Source organism: Hibiscus syriacus, unplaced genomic scaffold (assembly GCF_006381635.1).
Source record: "Hibiscus syriacus cultivar Baekdansim isolate YM2019G1 unplaced genomic scaffold, ASM638163v2 tig00112517_pilon, whole genome shotgun sequence".
Taxonomy (NCBI): domain Eukaryota; kingdom Viridiplantae; phylum Streptophyta; class Magnoliopsida; order Malvales; family Malvaceae; genus Hibiscus; species Hibiscus syriacus.
This window is the reverse complement of record NW_024063353.1, coordinates 21301-46330: the sequence shown is the minus strand read 5'-3', so window position 1 is coordinate 46330 and position 25030 is coordinate 21301. Positions and strand designations below refer to the sequence as shown.

General features: G+C 33.6%; 2 protein-coding genes and 1 pseudogene across 3 annotated transcripts; all 3 read left to right on the top strand.

The window, feature by feature from the left end:
- Positions 1 to 5055: 5055 nt before the first annotated feature.
- Positions 5056 to 9903, top strand: LOC120181208. Its single transcript, XM_039186384.1, has 5 exons — positions 5056 to 5601; positions 6521 to 6756; positions 6906 to 7686; positions 7805 to 7878; positions 7924 to 9903. The coding sequence occupies exons 2-5, from the start codon at positions 6523 to 6525 to the stop codon at positions 9892 to 9894; spliced, it is 3060 nt and encodes a 1019-aa protein (XP_039042315.1). The 5' UTR covers positions 5056 to 5601; positions 6521 to 6522; the 3' UTR covers positions 9895 to 9903.
- A 3542-nt stretch (positions 9904 to 13445) lies between these two features.
- Positions 13446 to 15593, top strand: LOC120181146 (annotated as a pseudogene).
- A 2865-nt stretch (positions 15594 to 18458) lies between these two features.
- On the top strand, positions 18459 to 21910 carry LOC120181190 (probable WRKY transcription factor 57). Of its 2 annotated transcripts, XM_039186372.1 has the most exons (4): positions 18459 to 19044; positions 19901 to 20044; positions 20927 to 21321; positions 21431 to 21910. In XM_039186372.1, the coding sequence occupies exons 1-3, from the start codon at positions 18644 to 18646 to the stop codon at positions 21303 to 21305; spliced, it is 924 nt and encodes a 307-aa protein (XP_039042303.1). In that variant the 5' UTR covers positions 18459 to 18643; the 3' UTR covers positions 21306 to 21321; positions 21431 to 21910. The 2 variants fall into 2 exon arrangements, with proteins under 2 accessions (XP_039042303.1, XP_039042302.1); XM_039186371.1 differs by having other exon boundaries at positions 20927 to 21910.
- Positions 21911 to 25030: the final 3120 nt, after the last annotated feature.

Genomic DNA, 25030 nt, shown 5'->3' with positions numbered 1-25030 from the left:
ATTACTTTATTAAGTATCTTAACTATTAAAAGTTACAAAATAGTCCTCTGACTATAGACCATTGTTTTATTAGGTCCCTCGACTATTGAAATTACAAAATAGTCATTAAACTATTTATTATGTTCCAAACTCTTCATTTTTCATTAAAAATTGACAATTGTCTAAGCTAAACGTTAACATGATGAGTGTGATATGATAGTTGTTTGAGATTATAAAATCATATTTTATCATATCATAATCTGCATGTTAACGTTCAGCTCAGAATACCATCAATTTTTTAACATAAAAGGACGATTTTGAACATAATGAATAGTCGGGTGATCATTTTGTATCTTTTAATAATAGATGGACTGAATAAAGTAACATTCTATAGTTGGATGATCATTTTGTAACTTTTAATAGTCGACGGACTTAATAAAGCAATACCATATAGTTGGGGGACCATTTGTGTACTTTACCCTATAATTAACGTCCTCGTTTACATGAAAATTAATTTTTGGATAAAGTACACAGATTGTCCGTCGACTATAATGTGTTGATTTATTGAGTCCCATGACTATCATAAGTTACAAAATAGTCCCCTAAATATATGATGTTGCTATGTCGACTCTCTCGAATATTAAAAGTTACAAAATGGTCATTGTACTATTCCTTATATTCCAAATTCGTCTTTTTTCTGTTATAAAAATCGACGACAACTTGAGATAAATGTTAACATACTATCTGAAATATGATAAAATCTGATATCAGAATCTCAACTACAGGGTAAAGTACACAAATGGTCCCCCGACTATACATATATTACTTTATTAAGTCCATCGATTATTAAAAGTTACAAAATAGTCCCCTAACTATATGATGTTACTTTGTTGAGTCTCTCGACTATTAAAAGTTACAAAATGGTCATTGTACTATTCCTTATATTCCAAATTCATCTTTTTCTGTTAAAAAAACCGACAACAGCCTGAGATGAATGTTAACCTACTGTCTGAGATATGGTAAATCTGATATCAGAATCTAAAACGACTATCATATCTCATACAACAAATTAAAATCCAACTCAAATCGCCGTCAATCTTTTATTGGAAAATGACGAGTTTGGAACATAATGAATAGTCATGCGACCATTTCGTAACTTTTAATAGTCGACGGACTCAACAAAGCAACATCGTATAATCAGGGGACCATTTTGTAACTTCTGACAGTCGAGTGTCTCAATAAAATAATATCCTATAGTCGGGGAACCATTTGTGTACTTTACCCTTAATTTTTATACTCTTAATTTCATCCAAAATAAATCAAGAAATCATTTTAAATATTCTTCAAGCTAAACCCTTAATAAAATAAATTTTATATCGAGTACTTAAACACGAGCCAAAATTTTAGGGGTTATTGATATGATGGCTAGTCTTTTAAAGCGTTCAAACAATTTCAAAAGTATTGAATACTTGAAGAGAATTTATTCGAGGACACATTCAAAAAGATTTAATCATTATTAGACTATTTTGAAATGTTTGACCTTTTTATGAGAAAGAGTTGGTCCCAATTTGAACATTAGCCAAAGTATTTACTTGAATAATGATTTGTTTGAATGCAAATGGAAAATAAATAAAGTTCATCAACCTTCATTAAGTGATAATGATTTCGAAATCAATGAATAAAATATAATATCAAAAAATACAAAGGTTTTCTATTAATTAAGCAATAAGGATTTACTTTGAAAAGTAGAATAATTTAAAATATTTATTTTGGTATAATTTCTGATTGGTCCATACATAATCTGCATAATTTTGATAAGTCCCATTTTCTTTTTCATATATCGTATTCATAATGTACGTTCCAAGTAAATTTACCTTCATAAATTATGCATAATCCAGCTCTTCGATGCAAACGAAGTCGGTTTAGAGTAACAAAGTCAAAAGGAAAAGAAATAAAGCAGGTTGAAACATTTGACAGTTTTTGAGGGTAAAGTACACAAATGGTCCCTGACAAAAGAATAATACTTTTATTGAGTCCATTGACCATTAAATCTTACAAAATGGTCTTGCGACTGTAGAGAGCTGCTTTGTTGAGTCTTTCAACTATTGAAAGTTACAAAATTGTCACCCCGACTATTCATTATGTTCTAAACTTATCATTTTTCGTTAAAATTTTGATGACAACCTAAGTTGTACGTTAACATATTGATTGAAATATGATAAAATATGACCACATAATCTCAAATGACCATCATATCTCACTCACCATGTTAATGTCAAACTCATACGACCATTAATTTTTAATGAAAAATTATGAGTTTGGAACATAATGAATAGTCGAGCGATCATTTTGTAACTTTTAATAGTCAATAGACTCAATAAAGTAACTCCCTATAGCCAAGGGACCATTTTGTAACATTTAATAGTGAAGGGACTCAATAAAATATTATCCTATAGTCGGTGACCATTTACGTACTTTACCTTTTTTAATATTTATATTATATTATTAATTAATTAATTTATACTAAATATTATATATATTTGTTATAAAAGCGATCATTTTAACTTTATTTATTTTTATCAAATATTAACAACGATAAATATTCATTATTACTTTTATGATGCTCATTTTAGTATCGTTTTAAATTAGGGATAGGAATGAGACCCATATCTGATTGTTCCGACCCGACTTGAACCGGTCAGGTCCGGGTTTTTTTAAAAAAAAAATTGGGTTTGGTTCGGATTCTGGTTTAGGGTGAAAAATATCCGATCCGACTCGAGAAAAAAATATAATTTTACTTTATATATTTAGGAATAAATACAATAATACCCCTATATATTATTTTTTTCAATTAAATCACTATTTTTATTATTTTGGGTCAATCGGATCGGGTTCAGATTTTATCTCAGTAAGTCGGATCGAATTCGGATTAGGTGGAAGGTGTATATTTTTCGGGCCGATCGGGTTGGGTGAAGGATGTAAAATTTTCGAGTATGTTCGGGTTGGCTGAAACCCGACCCATGCCCATCCCTAGTTAAAATAACATAAAAGTTATTGATTTTTGTTTTTGTTATATATAAATAAATATTTAATTTATAATATTTTACTTAAAATTTATTATTTCCTAACATTATAAAATCATATACGATATTTTTAATATTATTGACAACGTAGTAATATTTAGAACCACTTACAAAAGGGGGAAAAGGCCCACGAAATAATCAAACTTTATTTAATCATTATTTTTTTACGATTTTTTAATCATTATTTTTAAAAAATTTGTTTGTTTATAAAAATTCTAAGAATTGACCGACTTCTCTCTCTCTCTCTCTCTCTCTCTCTCTCTTATTCTTGGCCACCTGATCCCATGATGATCTCAAACAGAAGCCACGTCTTAGGTTTTAAGATTTTACAGCCCTTCACTCTTGTTTTTGGACAAATTTGTCATTAGTCCTTATATTATGTAGAAGATAATGATTTTATCTCTATACTATAGTTTAATAACTTTTAATCTTTATACTTTTTAAATTCTAATATTTTAGTCGTGATTCGAATAATACAGGGATAATGTAGCTAAAAATGATCCAATTAAATTGCAAATTATGCATATAATATAAAGAATAATAGTAGAACGAGACGACATATTTAATGGTCACCGTTAGGGTTGTGATCGAATTGAGCGGAGGCCAAATAATGGATAGCTCAAGCTTGACTCAATAATCGAAGCTCAATACTCGACTCGAATTCAAGTTCAATTACTGAAATTTTTGCTTAAAATCAATTAATCGAGCTTAATTAATCTCATTTGTATTTAAGATTGAGCTCAAATTAAGTGTATTTTACACGTAAAATATAAGATATTTGTGTAATTCAATAGTATAAAAATATTTTAAATATATATTGATTAAAATTTTGATTAGGCTTACGAGTTGTTCGGATCGAATATTTTGATGTTTGAATTTGATTCAAACTATGCTTAATTGAATTCGTTTTTTTCAAGTAAAACTCGAATATCTTGTGAATACACTCTCATTTACACCCCTAAATTCCCCGTTCGGGATAGACAAAATTTTCAAACTTCACAAAGTATTAAGATTAAAAAAATTTATTATCAAATTAGATAATCGAGGGCTAAACCTATAACTTAGCACATAGTCCAAGGACTAGAAGCAAAATATGGCCTTATAAAAATTATTTTATTAAAAGATAAAATAAATTTTAGTCCTTCAACTTGTAAAAGATTCTCAACTTAGCCTTTGAACTTTTTTAGCCCATATTAATCCTTTTTTTAATTAATCTAGGATAAGTAAAATGTAGTATCTGATCAAAGATAACTCTGAACCATTTGACATTGAATGCTCACACCCCTGACATTCATGATGTTCGAACCCAATACCTCAAGGAATGACAACAATTCTTTTACCACTGAGGTCGCTCGGTACGTGCAGCTCATATTAATCTTGAACTTATAATTTTTTTTTATCATTTTGATAATGTGTAGAGAGTGTTGCATCATCAAAAAGAACTAAAAATAAGAAAATTTTCCAAGCCAAAGGACTAATGTGTACCGGAAAAAGCTGAGAGGGAAAAAATCCCAAATTCAGGGACTAAAAGTTGCTTTATCCCTTTTAATAATAAACAACCTTTGTTTGATGGTAAAGGGGAACAGATGATCGACCAATCAAAATCAACAAAGACTATGTCAGTAATCGAAAATAAAATTATAAAAAGAGCTAATTTTGTAGTTATGTCTGGTTCTGAATAATCAAACTGTCTTCTCTCTCTTAAACCTTAAGAAAACTCATCCTTCATAGTACCAGGGGGACCCACTTATTGATGTTGTAGACTTGTAGTATTAACTATCACCCAATTAACACTGACTAAAAATGAAAATTATCTCAAAAAAGTTACCCATTTGAAATTTACCTGATTTATTCTTTTTTTTAGTATTTTAGACTTTAATGAATCATGGGGTTTATATTATAATGGGGGGTTAAATATCTTGTACCAAAAAGCAAGGAAGGTGGAGAGAATCTAGAAATGCTCATTTCTTTTGTAGTTCCTCAAAAAACCCAAAGAGGAGAGAAAATTATATAAAAAAAATGTATTTTTAGAAATGAAAGAAATGTGGGAGAAAGATGTGAAGAAGAGCAAACAGAGAATTAAAAAAAAGAGAGAAAGACCAGATGTTGACAAATTTCATGTCACTGTTCTTAGAAGATCGTTTGTTTCCTGAGAATATTTCTTCACCTGGGATCTCCCTCTTTCTTTCTCCCTAGACTCCATCCCAAAGCAATAAACTCCTCTCTCTCTATATATATTTCCCCTTTATCTCTCTAGAAACAAAAATAAATATTAGAACTTTAACAAGATTCTTTCTTTCTTTCTATCTTTGTCTTTTGTCCTGATGACGATCTATGGTGTTAACAGAACACCCACTTTGTTGTTTTAGCTGTATTGTCTTTTTTATTACTGTATTTTTGTTGTTTTAAAGCTTTAATCTTTTGTTGACATCCTGGCAAGCTTTTGGGAGCTTTTGAATTTATCTATGATGGGGAAGTGTTGAAGCTAAATCCATGGGAGAATCTCGAATGAGTCTTGATTAAAGGATGTGGGTCTGAGGTAAAATTTTGTTCCTTTTTCACTTCCTGGTAATTTGACTTATATATATTTAATTTATTATCTTATGATTTTGTTAATTGGATTTTCTTTATTTTTCTTTAATTATTCATTATTTCCCCCCCTTTTCTTGGCTAGTCTGATAAATTGTGGGGGTTATAATGGCTTTGCAATTGAGTTAATTCAGCCTAAACTCTCCACTTATTGTTATTATTTTTTTATTTTTGGATTTTGATTAATGAAATTATGATTTGATGGCTGATAACAGCTTTTGTGATGGTTTGTTCATCTGTTAATATTGACTTAATTTTGGTATTAGTTATGTTGGATCTTTTGCCTTATAGATGATAGGATCCCTAACTTTCCTGCTTTATCAATATCCCTTTCTACAAAATTTTGCCCTTATAGGGGAAGTTTCAACATAGATGAAGTGATGTGGTGCTTAATTTATACTGTTGTTGCTTTCCTTATACTTATCTTAGTGTATGTGTATGCTTTTGGCTCATTGCTTATCGACTTACACGATCACGACTTATTTCGTCGAGCTTCGATTGCTGTAGTTGTATGCATCAATATGAAATTGCAGATATCTTCAATGAGGGTGTTTTCTTCAATACTCTGGTTCTTGGTATGAAGGTGAAACTCTGCAATTTTAGGTGGATTGTGCACTTTATTCTTGTGATGGTTTACGAGAATCCTGAGTGGCTGTTGAATTCACTCATCTATAGGGAACCTAGGCCTTCAATGATACCAGATATTAGGCTTGGTTTAATGTCGATAGTCATATTTATGTAAAACGAAAATGACGCCGTAACTGATATCTCCATTCTAATGGTTATTGCTTTTAATGTTCATGGAGTCTGGAAACAATAGGGTTCCATTCTCCTTGTTATGTCATTCTAGACTTGTTTATTGATTTCAGGAATGGGAACAAAAGTTCAGTCGAAAACCTGTTTGCCCGGATATTATTCAATGAGGGATCTCAATGAGGATTCGAACAGTTGTAGCTGGCCACATTATTATGAGGATAAAACCTTGACAAACAGTCAGCATTACAATGGCTTTTTCTCGAGGGCCAATGTCAATGCGTATCTCGGGTATGATAAGGACACATTGAAGAGAATAATGCTCAAGCACGAGGCTATTTTTAAGAATCAGGTAAATAAGATCTCTGCTGTTTTTGTGCCTTTATACATGGTCTTTACCTGCATGTTTCAATGGAGTTGAGTCACTGAGTGTTGCTTGTTTATATAATCGACTTTGTTTCGAAGATATTTAAGTATTTAAGTTCTTTGTATTCTATGTAGGTGTCTGAGCTTCACCGCTTGTACAGAATACAAAGGGAGTTGATGGATGAATTTAAAAAGAAAGATTTACAGAACAATCAGATTCCTATTGAGCCATCGTTATCATCAAGCCTGTTAGCGTCTCAAATTACAACCGAAGAGGCTAACAAATGGCATATCCCTAGCTTTCCGGTGGCAAACTCTCTTTATGGTCTACCGTCAGTTTCTGGTGTTGAAGATACTTATTCTCCCCTTAGTTCAGTGAAGGGAAGTAGCACCCGGGCCGATCCCTTATCCGGGAATGGAGGTAACATAAAGGATGCTGAGGTGTTAGAGTGCAGGCCCACAAAAGTAAGAAGGAAAATGTTTGATCTTGAACTTCCAGCAGACGAGTACATCGATACTGAAGAAGCAGAGCAATTCAGAGATGACACAGCATCTGGCATGTCAAGTTATCATCTGAACGGAAATGGGAAAATCGGGCCTGCGAGTGGTGGGAAGCTATTTCGTGTAGGGAAGACTGATTGTCTCGAAGATGCTTCAAGATCCAATTCATGCTCGAGGGGCAAAAATAGTTTGGCTGACTTGAATGAGCCTGCTCAGATCGAAGAAACTGATGGTTCTGCATTTTCACACTTTCTAGGCCATGAACAGTCTGCTAACCCGAAGCAAGAGCTTCCTTGTTTGCCAAAAGACGTTTCTGTGAATTCTCTTCGCGAAAGTGAGAAGAAGTCTGTAAGTAATGCGCATGTTGAGAAAAACGGAACCGTGAGACGATTCTTCTGTTACCTGCTTGAAGCAGGTAATACTCACTTGTGAACTACTGAACCTAAAAAAATCATTGAATACTTGACTTCCCTTCCTATCATAATGTTACACGTATTTACGATTGTTCGTGTGGTTGTTATCTCCGTTTGCAGGGCATAGTGAAAGCAACTCAAAGTCGATTTCTAGAGGTTTTCATCAGCAGAAGTTGCCTGTATCTACTCAGCAGGTACAGGTTCCTTATGAAAAAACTCCTGATCCTCGAACATTTTTGGTAACCGATCAAAGCAAGGCTGATCTCTCGAAAGAAAGAATGCTTCGAGGTTCAGAAGTTCCCAAAAGAAATGGTGAAATCTCGAATAACAGTCATCCAGAGTCGATAGTCATGTCTAATGTACCTAGTTTGAATCCATATGATTCTTCTGATGTCATAAAGCAGTGGTCTCATTCGGTTACTTCTTGGGACAAGCCTTCCAGTAGCTTAAGCGAGAAGTCAATGACAGTTCCAACTCACCCATTTTTGAATTCACCCGGTCCTTTGAGTAAGAGTTCTGTGATGACATCCCCGAGCATTGGGATTTTCGGAGGGAAGTGGCAGGTGAGTAGCAATTCTAGACTTAATCCAAGTTTTGTAAGCGAATTTCCCAATCGAAATGGTTTTTATTACGATTCCTCATCGGGGTCCAGGGAATCTGCAATTCGCTTCCCGTCAGTGAGTTATGATAGTAAGGTGGTCTCTGAGCACTTCCCTTCTCATAGTTCAACTAAGCCTTACGGCTGTTCAACTAGCGTTGATATGAAGTCAACGAGTGGTGTAAATTTGAATGCGGTGCTTTCAAACAGTGCATCTAATGAGCCGGTTTTGCAATGCGGTACTCGGGTAGATGGAGGAAGAAACTGTGAAGATCATCTCCGAAGGCTACCGTGGCTACAAGCCATGCCTTCTTGTAAGAATGAGGCCACAAGTGCTGGCAATGATTTCAGTCAAAATGTTACACGGGATGTGAAGTCGCTTTCATTCGCCAATAACTTTGATACCAGCAGTAGTGAAGTTAGTGAATATCCGCACAACAAAGAGATACCCGGGATCCCCATTTTCGAAAAGCCTTTTGTATCTAAGAACGAATCTTCTTTGATCGCATCGCATGCGTCCGTTCCTCAACGTTCAGAAGTTGAAGCAGAAAATAAAGGAAGGAATACGTTACTTGATATTAACTTACCTTGTGATGCAACTCTTCTGGACATGAACCACGACATCGTTGCAGAGAATTCAGCGATAGAGAAGGAAACAAATACAAAGGTCTCAAGTTTCCGACTTCAATTGGACTTGAACTCCTGTGTTGACGAGGATGAAGCTTCTTTTATACCCTCCGTTGCGAGCACCGGTACGAAGACAACTCGAGGGATAGATTTGGAAGCCCCACTAATTCCTGAGCCTGAAGATGTCATTCGTGGAGAAGAATTACTGGAAAAGGCATCTGAACCATCTTTGCAGTCAACACAAAGTAAAGATCACTATGTGCAGGATGAACTTGCAAAGATTGCAGCTGAGGCAATAGTTGCCATCTCATCATCTTTTCAGGACAGTAATTCGGATGATGTTGATTGCAATTCATCTGAAAACACTATTACAGACCCCCTAAATTGGTTTGTTGAGACAATTTCCTCTTTTGGGGAAGATCTCGAGAGGAAGTTCGAGTCTATTACTGGCGGTAATGATAGAGATCGAGATGAACCTTCCTTGGAAGAGTTTGATTACTTCGAATCAATGGTTTTGAACTTAAAAGAAACCCGGGAAGAGGATTATATGCCTGAGCCTCTGGTACCTGAAAACTTAAAAGTAGAAGAAACAGGAAGTACATCTTTGTTAACGACTCGAGCACGAAGGGGACAGAGAAGGCGAGGAAGGCAGCGGAGGGACTTTCAAAGGGACATCCTTCCAGGCCTTGTTTCCCTATCAAGGTATGAGGTAACGGAAGATCTTCAGACATTCGGAGGACTTATGAGAGCGACCGGTCATTCATGGAACTCTACCAGAGCTGGGTGTGGCCGAGGGAGGCGACGGTCGGTAACTAGTTCCTCTCCTCCAGTAGCTGCCACAACTTGCATGCAATTGACACAGGAGCTTAATAACATTGAAGTGGGGCTGGAGGATCGAAGCCTTACTGGATGGGGGAAGACAACTAGACGGCCTCGCAGGCAACGATGTCCGTCGGGTAATCCTCCATCTATTGGATTAACCTAAGAAAAAAGAATTCGAGGCCTTATTCATCAAGATTGCTATAGAGAAAACTAGATCATTATTGTTCATCTGCTTTGAGATTTCCTCTCAGCCTGAAATTAGGCAATACTTGATTTTATGTCTTGGGGTGATTAAGAACAACTTGCATTATCCATAAATAATGTTGCATTATTTCTTCCAAGACATATAGGACAGACATTCCTTCAGTTTGTCAATATAGTGAAACCATAAGAGCTTTTCTTGTGGGTGATTCGAACGGCGCCGAGTGTTTGTGGTTTGTTTGGTCTGGTTAATCACTGATCTTTGTTTCTCGGATTCGGTTGTAAGCATCGGATATGGATGAGTGTCCAACTCGTGTTCGGATATGCATTCATCGAATACAAGCATCGGTTCCTCCGACTGATATATAATGTTAAAGATTTCCGAAACGTTTTCCCGACAAAGGGTGAATATCCCGGAAAGAATTTCGAACAACAGCTGAGAAAAATATGGGGAAAATTTTGTTTGTTTCATGAGAAAAGTTGCAAAAGAACAATGAAAATTTTGTTTTAAACTTCATTGCCTGTTTGTCTGTCCTGTTGCAGAAACATGGGCATACTCGTCCAGCTGAAACTTGTCCCAATTGTTCCCGGTTTAACTTGGATTTATACTTTTAGTGCCAATAAATAATTACTCCTTGGAACTAGGGATGGGCATGGGTCGGGTCTTTGGTCCACCCGACCTGACCCGAGAACAAGGGAGCCTCCACCCGAGACCCAACATGACCCGACCAAAACAAGGTTTCACCCGACCCGACCCGAATATATGACATAGAAACCAACCTGACCCGACCCGAAACAATAAAAAAAATATTTTTATTCAATAAAAACAGTGATTTAATTGAAAAAAATTATATAGAGAGGGGTATTATTGTAATTATTCATAAATATATAAAGTAAAATTATATATTTTTTCGGAGTGAGTATTTTTTACCCTAAACCCAAACTCGACCCGACCCGAACTCGATTTTTTAAAAAAAAAATCTGACTCGATCGGATCGGGTCGGAACCGTCGAGTTCGGGTTGAGTGTCCATCCCTACTTAGAACATAAAAAGTGAAAGTTTAAACATGAATATTAATTCGGCTGATATAATTACGACCGTAATCAGCTTATTATAAAATTGAGATCATTCGGTTAACTAATAAATAATGTTTTAAATTAAATATTTAGATCTAACGATTCACAATTTTATATATATCAATAAATCAGATTAATATATGATTTTATTTAACCAAATCTTCATTATATTTTTTTTTTCAATTATTACAAAAGATAATTATATTTTTATTGATAATCTCTAAAATAAATGGTTAAAAGTTCTTAGTTAGTATATCCTTTTACTCCCCTAAGTTACGAGTCCAGTACCCCTTGTAAATAAAATTCCCCTTTCTTCTTTCTTAGAAAATAATTGTTAAAAAAAGTAAATTTGTTAATATACTTTTCAAAATCAAGTGATTGCATTAGTGCTACTAGTTATTTTTATTTTATTTTTGGGTAAAGTATACAAATGGCCCATCGACTATATAATATTGTTTTGTCGAGTCACTCGACTATTAAAAGTTACAAAATAATCCTCTAATTATATGGTGTTGCTTTGTTGAGTTCCGGAGTTCCTCAACTATTAAGAGTTACAAAATAGTTACTCGAATATTCAAATGTTACATATTCATCATTTTCTGTTAAAAATTTAACAATCGTTTAAGCTAGAAGTTAACCTGCTGACTGATATATGATAAAAGTTGATCTCAAATCCGTTTCAATTGTATATTTTATCCTATAATCGAGAGACCATTTGTGTATTTTACCCTTTACTTTTTATGTAAATTAAAAAAAGGCTTAATATAAAAATAAGTGTCAGAACTATGCATCGAAAAATATTTTAGTGCCTAAATAATTTTTCGCTAAAAATAGGTATCTAACATTTTTTCGGTTATACTTTTAGGTGTCTATCGTTTATTTTTTTTAAAAAAAATTTTAACAATAAAAATATTATTTTTAATCGGAAAAAAGGAAAAAAGTTTATTTTATTTATAAAAACCCAACTTTTTACTGAAATTATAAAAAAATCCTAAAAAAATTAAAATCTCTCATTTCAAACTTTATTACAAACCATTGTCGGCTATCTTCGACCACCATCGTCATTACCGAACGGCCACCCACCTATTGATCAATCGTCTTCCTTACTGTCACCCAAAATCACTAAATCTAAAATCCACAATATCTAAATCCCTAATTTCCAATTTCAATTTCTTAACCCAAATGATTGCTGGCCATCGTCGTCGTAGCTAAATGGTTGGGTTTTGATCGAAATAGCATGGTGGTTCGAATAGTGGCGGTGGTGTGACTTATGGACGTCGTAATCGACAAATAACGACGACGGTTACTTAAAATCCGACGAATCTTTGAATACTTCTCCACGACAAACGGTAGCATATTACGACGAAAGGCTATCGAGGATTGACATCGATGACGATGACGATCATCATTGGCCGGCCGACGACTTTTGAAAGGAGACAAGGGGAAGGGGAAAGGGGGAGAGCAAGCTGGGACTGTTTGTTTATTTGTTTTTTACAAAAAAAAATATTTTTTAGAATAAATTATCAAAACGTGAAATGTGTCACTTAACAAATATATTTAACGATAATTAATGTTTGGGACTTAAAATATACCGTTTAAAACATTAGACATCTAATTTTAGTGGAAAAAATTATTTGAGCATTAAAATATTTTTCAAAGAATAGTTTGGACATTTAATTTTGTATTAAACCTTAAAAAATGAGAACAAGAAACTGGGATACACGAAGAGGAAGAGCGCGTGGAGAAAGAATGAGAAGATTAAGGATTTGTATGCAACATAATAGGAGGTGTCAGAGTCCGAGATGATTCGTAGTACAAATGTACAAGATATCTCATGGTCATCATCAAATGCCTCGTCACTTTCAGATACTCTCTTGCCCAATCACCCTTCACTTTCCACTTTTCAATGTCAAGTCCCCCATTTTATTTTATTTCTCCTTTTTGGGCTTACTTAATTTTTTTATTTTCAGATTGATCCTCCGTTCAATTTACTATAATAAAAAGTGTAGTTTAAGTCCCTTTAAAATTGTGAAGTTTTAAATTAACACACTTCTAAAATAGATTTTGACCCTTCTAAAATGGTAAAACTCCCTTAAAAAATTATAAAAGTATAAACTAATGCAACGGTAAAATTACACTTTTGACTAATCCTCCAATAAGTTTTATGATTTTACCCTAATTATGAATTGAAAAAGATTTAGATAATTTAGACATCGTATAGAAAAATTAGTATAATAAAATAATATTAAAAATAAAGTATACAAACAATCCCTTAACTATAAAATAATATTTTACTAAATTACTCGACTATTAAAAATTACAAAATAATTCTCCCATATTATTATTCTTAGAAAAATCAGCTCACGAATCATACCCAGGAAACCAAACTGCACGACAAAAAATGGGGGTGCGTTTAACTACAAAGCCTAAGCTTTAAATAACAATGGTGACGAAGCTTCTCGCTTTCTTTCACAGGCAAGTTTCTCGTCCTCTTACCAGGAGGGAGCCTTACTTTCAATGGAGATCTTTTTCTTACACTATTGATCTCCCTTCTGAATGCCCTTCTTCTTCGGACCATTCTTTTATTCCAGTGCATTCGATTTCTTCGAACCCGTCTTTTTCTCTTCTGGGTTTTTGCAAGAACATCGATTATCTGAAGAAAGTCCACGCCTTGTTCTTTGTAAGTGGGATCAAAGGTGATCTTTTGTGCGATACCAAATTGGTTAGCCTTTATGGGACATTTGGGCATGTGGGGGTTGCCCGGTTGGTGTTCGATCGAATTCCTGAACCAGATTTTTATTCCTGGAAAGTGATGATCAGGTGGTATTTTTTTGAACGATTTGTATACGGAGATTATTAGGTTTTATGCTTGTATGAGAATGGGTGTTGGATCGTGTGATAATGTCGTCTTTTCGATCGTGTTAAGGGCTTGTTACGAATTGCAGGATATCGATGAAGGGAGGAAAGTACATTGCGAAATCATCAAGGTAGGGAATCCTGATAGTTTTGTTCAAACTGGTCTTGTTGATATGTAAGCTAAATGTAGACGAATCGAATGTTCGCGGAAGGTTTTCGGTGAAATTCTTTATAGAGATGTGGTTTCTTGGACTAGGATGCTTGCAGCGTTTGTACAGAATGATTGCTCTAAAGAAGCATTGGTTTTGTTAAATAGGATGAGAGAAACAATGGTTGAGAGCAATCATTTCACGTTAGTGAGCTTAGTTACTGCTTGTGGAAAGTTGGGGGCTTTGCATCAGAGGAAATGGGTGCATGGATATGCTATTAAGACTGGTATCAAACTTAATTCCTACTTGGTGACTGCTGTTATAGACATGTATGCTAAGTGCGGTAGTCTACGCGATGCTCGTTCTGTATTCGACAAACTTTCTTCTGTTGATCTTGTATCGTGGACTGCAATGATTGCTGGATATTCTTAGAGCGGATTTCCTGAAGAGGCTTTGAAGTTGTTTGTCGATAAGAAAAGATTTGGGATATTCCCCAATGCTGTTACCATTTCAAGTTTGCTTTCAGCATGTGCGCAGTTGAGCAATTTGAGCATCGGAAGGTTAGTTCATTCTTTGGGGATTCAGCTTGGAGTTATCGAGTCAACTGTGTGGTAAACGCTCTAGTGGACATGTATGCGAAGTGTGGAGCGATTAGAGAAGCTAGGTACATATTTGAGACTGTCTCGGATAAAAATTTAATTGCCTGGAACACGATCATCTCTGGTTACTCACAAAATGGGTTTGCATATGATGCACTCGAAGTGTTTCATCAAATGAGGTCGAAATCGGTGTCACCTGATTCTGTTACACTGGTTAGCATCTTGTCAGCCTGTGCTTCACTTGGTGCTCTCCAAGTCGGTTCTTCACTTCATGCTTACTCTATAAAAGCCGGCCTCCTATCGTCTAGCGTTCATGTTGGCACCACGCTTTTGAACTTCTACGCCAAATGTGGGGATTCTAAATCCGCTCGTGTTGTGTTCGACAGTATGGGAGAGAAAAACACTGTCACGTGGAGTGCAATGATCGGTGGTTATGGAATTCAAGGGGACAGCAGTGGTTCTCTTGCACTTTTCAGTGATATGATTAAGGAAAACCTGGAGCCAAATGAAGTAATCTTCACAACGATTTTATCTGCATGTAGCCATACGGGGCGGCTCGGGGAAGGATGGAAATGTTTTAATTCAATGTGCAATGACTACAACTTTGTTCCTTCTGTGAAGCACTATGCATGCATGGTTGATATGCTGGCCCGTGCCGGACGGCTTGAAGAAGCCTTTGATTTTATCGAAAAATTGCCTTTTAAACCAGATGTTCGTTTGTTTGGAGCTTTTCTTCACGGATGTGGACTCCATTCGAGATTCGATCTCGGAGAAGCGGCTATCAAGAAAATGCTCAATCTGCATCCGGATAAGGCTTGTTACTACGTGCTTATTTCTAACTTGTATGCCTCGGACGGGAGATGGGCTCAGGTTAATCAGGTAAGAGAATTGATGAAGCAGAGAGGATTGAGCAAAGATCCTGGTTGTAGCATAACGGAGACGGAAACTAATAAACACCTTGGTCGGGTCTTCTCTCAATGAACTCTTATTCAAGTTAACACCTCCACATAATTCAAAGTTAGATTATAATTTCCCATGCATCCCCGACTGAAAAATTACACTGAAAATGAAAAGTGAGAAGCGAAAAAGGAAATTCGAGATCGAAAAATAATTTAGGATTTAGAATGAAATTAAGGATTGTGTTGCAATTTTTAAAAGTTAGGAGACCTAAATGCAAGTGTCTGAAATGTTCAGTGACCCTATTACAAACGTACTAACCACAATGTAACGGCGGGGATCATATTACAAATAGACTAAATGTTAGAGGATTGTATTGTAAGTTTTAAAAGTTGAGGAACCTAAAGGAAAGTTTTAAAAAAGTTCAGTGACCATTATTATGCTTTACCCTTAAACAAAATACACGTAAAATTGAAATCTTGTCCCCCAAACTTTGTGCAGAATTGAGTCATAAAAGGTGGAATACATGTAAATAACAATAAGACAGAACCTAAATCTGAGGTTGAATGCTTTAAATCAAATCCCACATCGGGATTGTTAATGAGAAAGGCTGTCGGCACATAAATTGCTGCTTTATTGAGTAGGCAGGAATATATATATATAAAGGCTAATCAAAAGCATCTACACTTAAACAACTAATTAAGGGTAGGTGGGTAACCATCTCGTATTTTATTTTAGGGTAAATTTCATCATATACCACCGAAACTTTAGACGTTGTATTGTTTATATCACTGAACTTTTAATTTTATCAACGATAGCACTTAACTTTGATTTTCGTTTCAAATATATCACTGAACCGTTAAATCATTAACGAAACAATGACATAGCCGGCGTAGACACCTCACTAAAATGACATCATTTTGATATGGTTGTTATCGATTGAACGGTCTAGTAGTATAATTAAAACGAAAATCAAAATTCAGTGCTATAATTAACAAAATTAAAAGGTTAATAATATAAACGATACAACGATTAAAGTTCAGTAGTATATGGTGTAGTTTGTCCTTTATTTTAATAATAAAAAATAGATGATATTCTACCTAAATTACTTAAAATTAAACAATTTAATTTTAAAATTTAAATTTATGATTAAACTTCTCACGAACAACAACGCGTTTTAACACTGAATTATTATGACAAACACATAAGTAAATGCTATGCTTGTCGGTGTTGATTAATTAATCATATATGTTAAACCTAATTAATTAATTAATTAACAGTAATTGGACATCGATCTTGACAGCAAACGCTGTGTTTGATCCTCATAAGGTAGCTGTTTCCCATGATGGGTTCATGTTTTAAGGTGCGGTCTCCTACACTGACTATTTTCCAAAACAATGATGAATTATATATATATATATATATATAATTATTAAATTACGTTATTAATCATTAAAAATTTAAAACGATTATTAAATTATTGATTTGTTATAAATAATTATTATATATTATAAAATAAAAATAATAGATTTTAATCGAATAAAATTTTGAAGAAATAAAATAATAATTTGGACGTGTTCGTGATGTTATTTTTCTAATGAAATAATATTAAAGATGATTATGACAAGGGTGGTGGGGTTTTTAATATTGATTTCTCAATATAAAATTTAGGAGTAAAAATCTGATTGAAATAATGAAGTGGGACCCAAACTTAGATGTTGAGGGACCAGCTTTGTATACTGAAGACGAGACTGCAGCCGAATCAAATTGGCTCATCAAATGAACATCATGTATGTGGGAGTCTATCCAAATTGGTTACTTTAAGTGTAAGCAATATTTTGGGTAAAGTACTACACACATCTCTCGATTATAGGATATTGATTTATTATGTCAATTGATTATTAAAAGTTATAAAACAGTTCTTCAATTATGTAATGTTGCTTTGTGAAATTTCCGGACTATTAAAAGTTATAAAATAGTCACCTGACTATTCATTATGTTCTAAATTCGTCACTTTTTATTAAAAACTTGGCGGTTGTCTAAGTTGAACATTAGTGGTGACTGAGATATGATAGTCGTTAGAGATTCTATAATTATATTTTATCATATCATAATCAGCAGGTTAACGTTCAGATCATAATATCGTCAATTTTTTAACGGGAAATGATGAGTTTGTAACATAATGAATAGTCGAGTGACCATTTTGTAACTTTTAATAGTGGAAGGACTCAACAATGTAATACTCTATAATTTGAGGACTATTTTATAACTTTTAATAGTTGGGGGACTTAATAAAGCAATACCATATAGTCAAGAGAACATTTGTGTACTTTACCTAATATCTTTTTGGGTAAACTATCTATTTAGTCACCCACTTGTTACTGAATTTTTGTTTTAATCATTAATTAACCCTAATATCATTTTTGTTTTAAACTACCTATATATTCATGACATTGTATTTTTTTAAATTATTATTTAAAGTTGGCATGACATTGTTTTATGGTGACACGTTAACATCACACTTAGTAATATGTCTTAAACCAAAATAAAATATGAACTAAGAACTCATGCAATTAGGTTTAAATTAAAATAAAATTGAATCTAAAACTTCAACGATAAATTTCAACCATGGTTAATTATGCTAAAGTTTTATTGGATATTTAAAATAATTTTTATTTTTATGCAATAATTAAAATTATAATAATAAAATTATTAAATTCCAATTATCAATTGATCTAGAACATTAGATATCTCAAATTATGTATTAAATTTAAATTAGATTGATCGAACAATTTGGTGTCATTTATCAAACCAAAAGAGCAAGAGATATTAATAATCATAAAATTAAAGATAGGTAAACTCAATTTCAAATATGCAAAGAGTATATGTACCGAAAGAAAATTAGTCCTTTTTGTGTAACTTTTAATACTTTCATATTCGTTACCTTCTCTCTCTCGATTGATGGGACAAAAAGAAAGCTTTTCAAAAACTATGAGTGCCTTCCCCAACACTAAAACTAACACATACGCAGAACTCCAAAACCCTAGCTCTTCTTATTTCTCTCTCCGCGTTTCTTTTAGATTCTGTTTGGATGCTTTGAATCCTTTGATATATTCACCCTTTTGTTTGCTGATATGGAAGATAAAGAGGGGGGCAATCCGGGAGCTGAGTTTACATCGGAGTCGAGTTGGACACTTTCCGAGGGAGGACCTGACTCGGTGTCCAACGGCGTTTATTACTTCTTCGACAGGGAGAGTAGTATACTCAGTGAATTCGGCTGGGATCTAACGCCGGACCATGCCGATGAGTTTGGGCGGTTCACTGAACTAGATCGGCCTGACTTGGCGGGAAACTTTAGCGGCTCACAAAACTGCGCTGCAGCTGATGATGTTGCTCGTTGTTCAGTTTCGGGTACGGCTTCGAATCCGGGTGGGTCAGCTGATGTGTCGACGTCGAATCCGTCGGGGTATTCGAGCTCCAGCGAGGATCTGCCGGAGAAATCTTCTGGATCCGGCGGAAAACCGCCCGATATACCGTGAGTAGTACTAGTATGGTGATTAAACATCCTTCGCCAACGATGAAAATGAAGATAAAAGATCACCAAAAAAATTTGTCTGTTTATTTATTTATTTATTTTTATTATTTCGAGGTCTGAGTCGAAATTACGTACAGATCCTGGTGGTTAAAATAACAGATTGTAGTACAAAGGGTACCATTTTCAGAGTCCGTACGTTATGAAACTGTAAAATTAAACAAATTGTTTCGTGCAAGTTGGGGAATAGGATAAGGTAGTCTCGTAATTTTTGTGAAACAATAGGTGCGATCAAGGGAATATAGGGGTGAAACCAAAAGGAACTTTTCGGCTATTAACGAAGTGGCCTTGAACGCCGTTACACCGCCGCTATTGCGGCGGGAATATGCCGTTCTTAGTTTTGTTTTACTTATTCTTCCTTGCTGGTTCTGTTTCAAGTTTTAGTCGGGTTAATATTAAGGCAAATAGCGGGAATATAGCTGGTAAAATCCCCCTTTCGGTAACGTTAATCATAGAGTTCAGATCATACTTCCTTCCATAGTTTTTTTTATGAAGTCTCTCTTTTGCTCTAAATTCATCCCGTCATGTAAAAGTGAAATGGGTATTGCAAATCATTCATTATATGCTATTTGAGTGCTACTTTTTTGGTGGGTTTCTCCATTGCTTTAGGAATATGTGAATGCAGTTAATATGTTATTGCATTTCATGTTATAAGAAAGTTGCTTGTTATTTACATGGCACGAAGTACCAGTATCTTTAATTCTTCACATTTAATTCTTTTTTCAAACGAAAGCTTTTAATGTTTAGGGATTCTCCTCTTCTTTTCGTTTTGATAATTGTAGGTGGGATATTTTTGTAGGAGTAAGGTGAGGAAGAAGGGGCTAAAACGAATACGGCAGCCACGTTTTGCATTTATGACCAAGAGTGAGGTTGATCATCTTGAAGACGGCTATCGATGGCGGAAATATGGACAAAAAGCTGTTAAAAGCAGTCCATTTCCTCGGTCTGTTGCTATTTCTCTATTATTGATGGTGATTTACCGAAAACTGACATTTTACCCACTTTTAGAACTGATTCAGTGCCATATTTCTGTTAAAAAATTAACAATATGCTGAAACATATGGTAAATTTTCCAATATAATAATTTTGTGTATTAATCAGTTCTCTTCTCTTTGTCATAGGGGTAGTTTCTATCAGTATATTGACAAAAAAGGGTGGAAAAATGAAATCAAAGGGTTATTATAAAGTAGAGTATATTCAACAACGTTAAATTTTGGTTTTTAATTAGTTCATAAGTATGCCATTTTTAGCACCTAGGACGAAGCCATCAAGGATTTGGGACTGTGACCCTAAATTTTTTATATAATGGTACTTTAGATCTTTTTATTTTAAATATTAATTAAATAAAAAATCTTTTTTAATTTTTAGATCTTTATTCTTTTTATATAAAATAATCTAATTGATCCCAATGTTTAATTCCAGCCCCATCCTCGTTTAACATCTTAAAAATTGATTCTCTATTTTCTTAAAAGCACTAGTATGAATTTTTTACTGCATAAATATTTTTGTTCAGCCATATTTATGTGAGAAAAAGCTTTACTTTGCATTATCTAAAGTGATCAAATTTATAAAGCAAAGTCCTTAATAAGGGAAGGGGTAGGGTTGTTTGGAACCGAATCTGAAATTTGTATTAGTTTAATTGACATAAATCTTTCAACACTCCCCTTATGGTTCAGTTGAGATTTCTTTTATCATGTAGCAAAAACCCTCAATAGAATCATTATGTTAGAGCGTAGTCAAATGATGAATTCATGCTTAAAATCATTAATGGAAGTAAAACTTCCAGATTGTATTGCAAATTTAAGCCATATATTGGCTCTCGCAGGAGCTATTATCGCTGTACAAACAACAAATGCACAGTGAAGAAGAGGGTGGAACGCTCTTCCGAAGATCCTACCATTGTCATTACTACATATGAAGGTCAACACTGTCATCACACTGTAGCATTCCCCAGAGGGGGACTCATCAGCCATGAAGCTGCCTTTGGTGGTCAATTGACACCGGCAGTCTCACAATTTTATAATCCAGGGCTACAGTTACATAGGGAAATTCCTCCGAGCATAACACGATCACAGTCAAAGGCACACGAAGCACCCACTGACGTAGGAGAATCTCGACCAGTGCCCAAACCCACCGCCTCAAAGTCCCCGACAGATGAAGGGTTACTCAGTGATATCGTCCCTCCCGGAATGCGTAACAGATGATCAGAAAGAAAATATGGTATGCACATCTTCCTTGGATTAAATCAAGTTAATTAATGTGGTTGTCCATTTGAATATGTGTGCTTTAAATGGAGGATTGCGGTATCATTTTTTTTAACTCAAATTAGGAGGAACAATCAGTACCAAAGTAGATCGATGCCAAAGGGAAAATATTGAAGTTATAAGGAAGATGCAAAGCTTAGTTATTGATGTGTAGTTCAACCTACCATAGCCATGATGGATGAGGCTTTCACATGTGTAGACCTTCTTAGCTATACTAGCTAGTGGACCACTGTGATTAATGTTTTGATATTCAACCCCACAAGCATGAGATATAGAAAGCTCTTTGATTGGTCAGTCTTAATCTATTGGAACAGAACTGTATCGGAGTACTAATAAATAGGATAGAATTGATCCTAAATGTTTATCGATATACTGGTATCTACAGTGATGTGGTAGGCCAGTCATCCTAGTGATTTCTTCGCTTGTTTCCACATCAAGAATAACGTCTGGACTCTGGTGCATAATTTTATCGGCTATTGTTCTTAGGGCGTTTGATGTTGCCGGCTTTCTTATGTTTATCAGGAATTTGGAAAGGCCTTTCTAGACATGGGTTTTGATTGATTAAATCAACTTTAGTGCTTGTGAAAGATTGATTGATTATTGCAACTTTAGTGCCTGTGAAAATATTCTTAAGTACCTGTAGAATCATTTAGATTACGTTTTAGATGTTCCTTTGCCATTGGTAAAGTTGTATTCCAGTTGTTTTCATCGATCAATCACTTTAGACCTCGACTTATTCGTTTCATATTTTTTTAACACTCTAGTATGTATTTTTTATTATCTAACTAACATGGAATCAAGATATATTACCGTTCTCTTCTCTTTTTTTACTGTTGAGATTAGGAAGAAAATACTCTAACATAAAAGAAAAAAACTAAAGGGAATCTAAAAAACTGGGCTAAAAAATTAGGGGAAGATTTTAGGAGAATTTTCACAAATTTAAAATAAAGTTTAAAGATCTTACCCTGTTATAATATCATAAATTGATAATTAATAGTTAAGTGGTTAAAATGTTAATAATTTAAAAATTAAATAATTAAATTAAAAAATTGAAGTTAAAATATGGAAATAAGAGCAACATTAAATATCGTTGAGTGATGGAAAGTATAGTTTACCATTATGTGTCGTACTAACACATATTATATTGAATCTATTTGGTTTAAATTGCTGGCAGTATTGTAGTTACTATGCTTGACCTGGAAAGAGTCCACTTTTAGGGTTTCTCTGCATTCATTGTATACCTAGGGCCGTGGCTAGGGTGACGCGAACGCGCAGGGCCTTAAAAAAATGAGGCCTCAAAAAAAAATATATATAGTGGCGCTTATTTAATAAACGCCACTATAGATGGATCTATTACGACGTTTTTTTAAAAATGTCACTATTATTGCGGCTTTATTGATAACCGCCATTATAGATAGATCTATCGCGGCGTTTATCAAAAAACGCCACTATTGTTTCCCCGAAATCAAATATATCTAAAAAAAATAGGAGCCCTTTTATAAGAATTTGTACATGACCCTCGAAAACCCTATCACGGCCCTGTGTATACCGACCCTATAATTTTTTTAATATATATATATATATATAACTGGATTAGAGCTGTAATATAAGATTTTTTAAATTACTGAGGCCCAAGAATATTTACCAAATGTTTTTACTTTTCTTACATCTTTATTAAAATATCTTAATCATGTAAGAGTTCACAACATGTAATCATCTAGTCTCTGTGAAAAATTAATATAATATAAAATATTATCTAAAACTTTTAAGACTAATCAAATCGGATTAGAGCAGACAAGAGCATCCAATTTAATCTATGATGAATATGATAATCACTGAATTACTCTTCTCTAGTCACTTCAAAATACAGTATATTAACATCTTTTAACATTCAATCTTAGTATTACTTTCAGAACTAAATGCTCAACTGAATAAAATGTTCACGGTGGAGGATTAAATTGCGTTTAATCATATGTAGAGATGATAATTTAACCCGAAATCAAAGGGTTTAGACTCAATTTGATTCGATAAGATCGATTTTTTTATAAAAAAAAATTGGATTTGGTTTAGAATTTTTAAGGGGAGAGGTCAGATCGGGTCGAGTTCAAGTGGAGGATGGAAAAACGACCCGACCAAGAGATAATAATGTAATTTTTTTTAAAATATATTATTTTTAATTAAGTCTTTATTTTATATCTAGTCGGGTCAGATTTATACTCTAAAAATTTGAATCGAGTCAAAATCGATTAGAAAATATATATCTTTTAGGTCAAATAGAATCGAAACAGATAGAAAATATATAATTTTCGGATATAATCAAATTCTAATGAAAGATTCATATTTTCAAGTGAAACTGATAAAAATCCAACCTTAATCCGATCATGCTAAGATGAACTATAGAACTTTCGGTTTTATATCATGTGGTGAAAAAACAAAAAGCACGTGACAATTTGCCGACAAAAGCCAAAAAAAAAGAAAAAGGAAATAAGGTCTTTGTTGAGGCGACTAAAAGAGTAAAAGTGAGAAATAACTCTTAATATACTATTAAAAAATATATTATTTAGTTTTATTATTATTTAAATAATAAAATTGGTAAAAATTATAGAAATTATTATTATTTTTATCGATTTTATTATTATTATACGTTTTATCGATTTTGTTATTTTTTCTATCGGTTTGATATTGTTAGATACTTTACTGTAAATATTAAAAAATATTGATGTTTTAAGTATAAATAATAATATTTTAAATAAATATTTTATCGATTTTATTATTTAAATAACAACAAAACCTATAATAACTTTTTAATTATATATTAAGAGTGCCGTACTGTAGAAGTTGCAGTAAAAATAGAAGGAAAACTAAAATAGAAAAGTATTCAATAGTCATGACAAAATGATAATTATCTTGCTTGCGCTCTACCAGTTGAACTGGACGAACAATTCATATATATATATGATGCGGTTAAAAAGATAATATTTATTTAGAAATTTTTTTAATTTGTTGACAATGTGTTCTTAATAAGTTTAATTGTTCAAATTCGATTTTTTAAAAAAATATTTTTTTATCAAAAAAATCATTTATTTAGTTAATAATATATAAATACACCGGTGTGTACATGCCTAGGAATTTAGATTATATATGGGGTTTGCTGTTACCTTTTATGTTTTTCTCACTAAGAGTACAAAAAATAATAATGGTAATATCTACAGGCCTGTTATTGATTAATACAGACTGAAGAGCAAGCACGCAAGGCGTTTCTTTTAATGCAGATGGAAGTGGGTAATTTTCCAGTTTAACACAATTTCGTATAATAACACAAACTCAGCTTATAATGGCTATTGCTTCTGATCAGTTCACAATACTATGCCCACATTTATCTAATCTCAACCCATGACTTCTAATCTATGCATCTGAATATTTTTTTAATTAATTATTGGTATCAAATCTATTGGCCGATTAATCTAGATCAGATACTGCAAGATAGCACGACTCTCCCAAGCCAGTATATTCACAAACACCAGGATTCAAATCTTTGATATTGCTTAAAATCATTATCAACATAATATCTACGTATATATATATATATATATATATATATATATATATATATATATATATATATATATATATATATATATATTATTTACTGAGATTTTATGTTT

Coding starts and splice junctions, on each gene's coding strand:
- LOC120181208 (XM_039186384.1), top strand. CDS start 6,523: ATGGGAACAAAAGTTCAGTCGAAAACCTGTTTGCCCGGATATTATTCA. Junction 6,757..6,905: donor AGGCTATTTTTAAGAATCAG/GTAAATAAGATC, acceptor TATTCTATGTAG/GTGTCTGAGCTTCACCGCTT. Junction 7,879..7,923: donor TGCCTGTATCTACTCAGCAG/GTACAGGTTCCT, acceptor CGAACATTTTTG/GTAACCGATCAAAGCAAGGC.
- LOC120181190 (XM_039186372.1), top strand. CDS start 18,644: ATGGAAGATAAAGAGGGGGGCAATCCGGGAGCTGAGTTTACATCGGAG. Junction 19,045..19,900: donor GGAAAACCGCCCGATATACC/GTGAGTAGTACT, acceptor ATATTTTTGTAG/GAGTAAGGTGAGGAAGAAGG. Junction 20,045..20,926: donor AAAAGCAGTCCATTTCCTCG/GTCTGTTGCTAT, acceptor TGGCTCTCGCAG/GAGCTATTATCGCTGTACAA.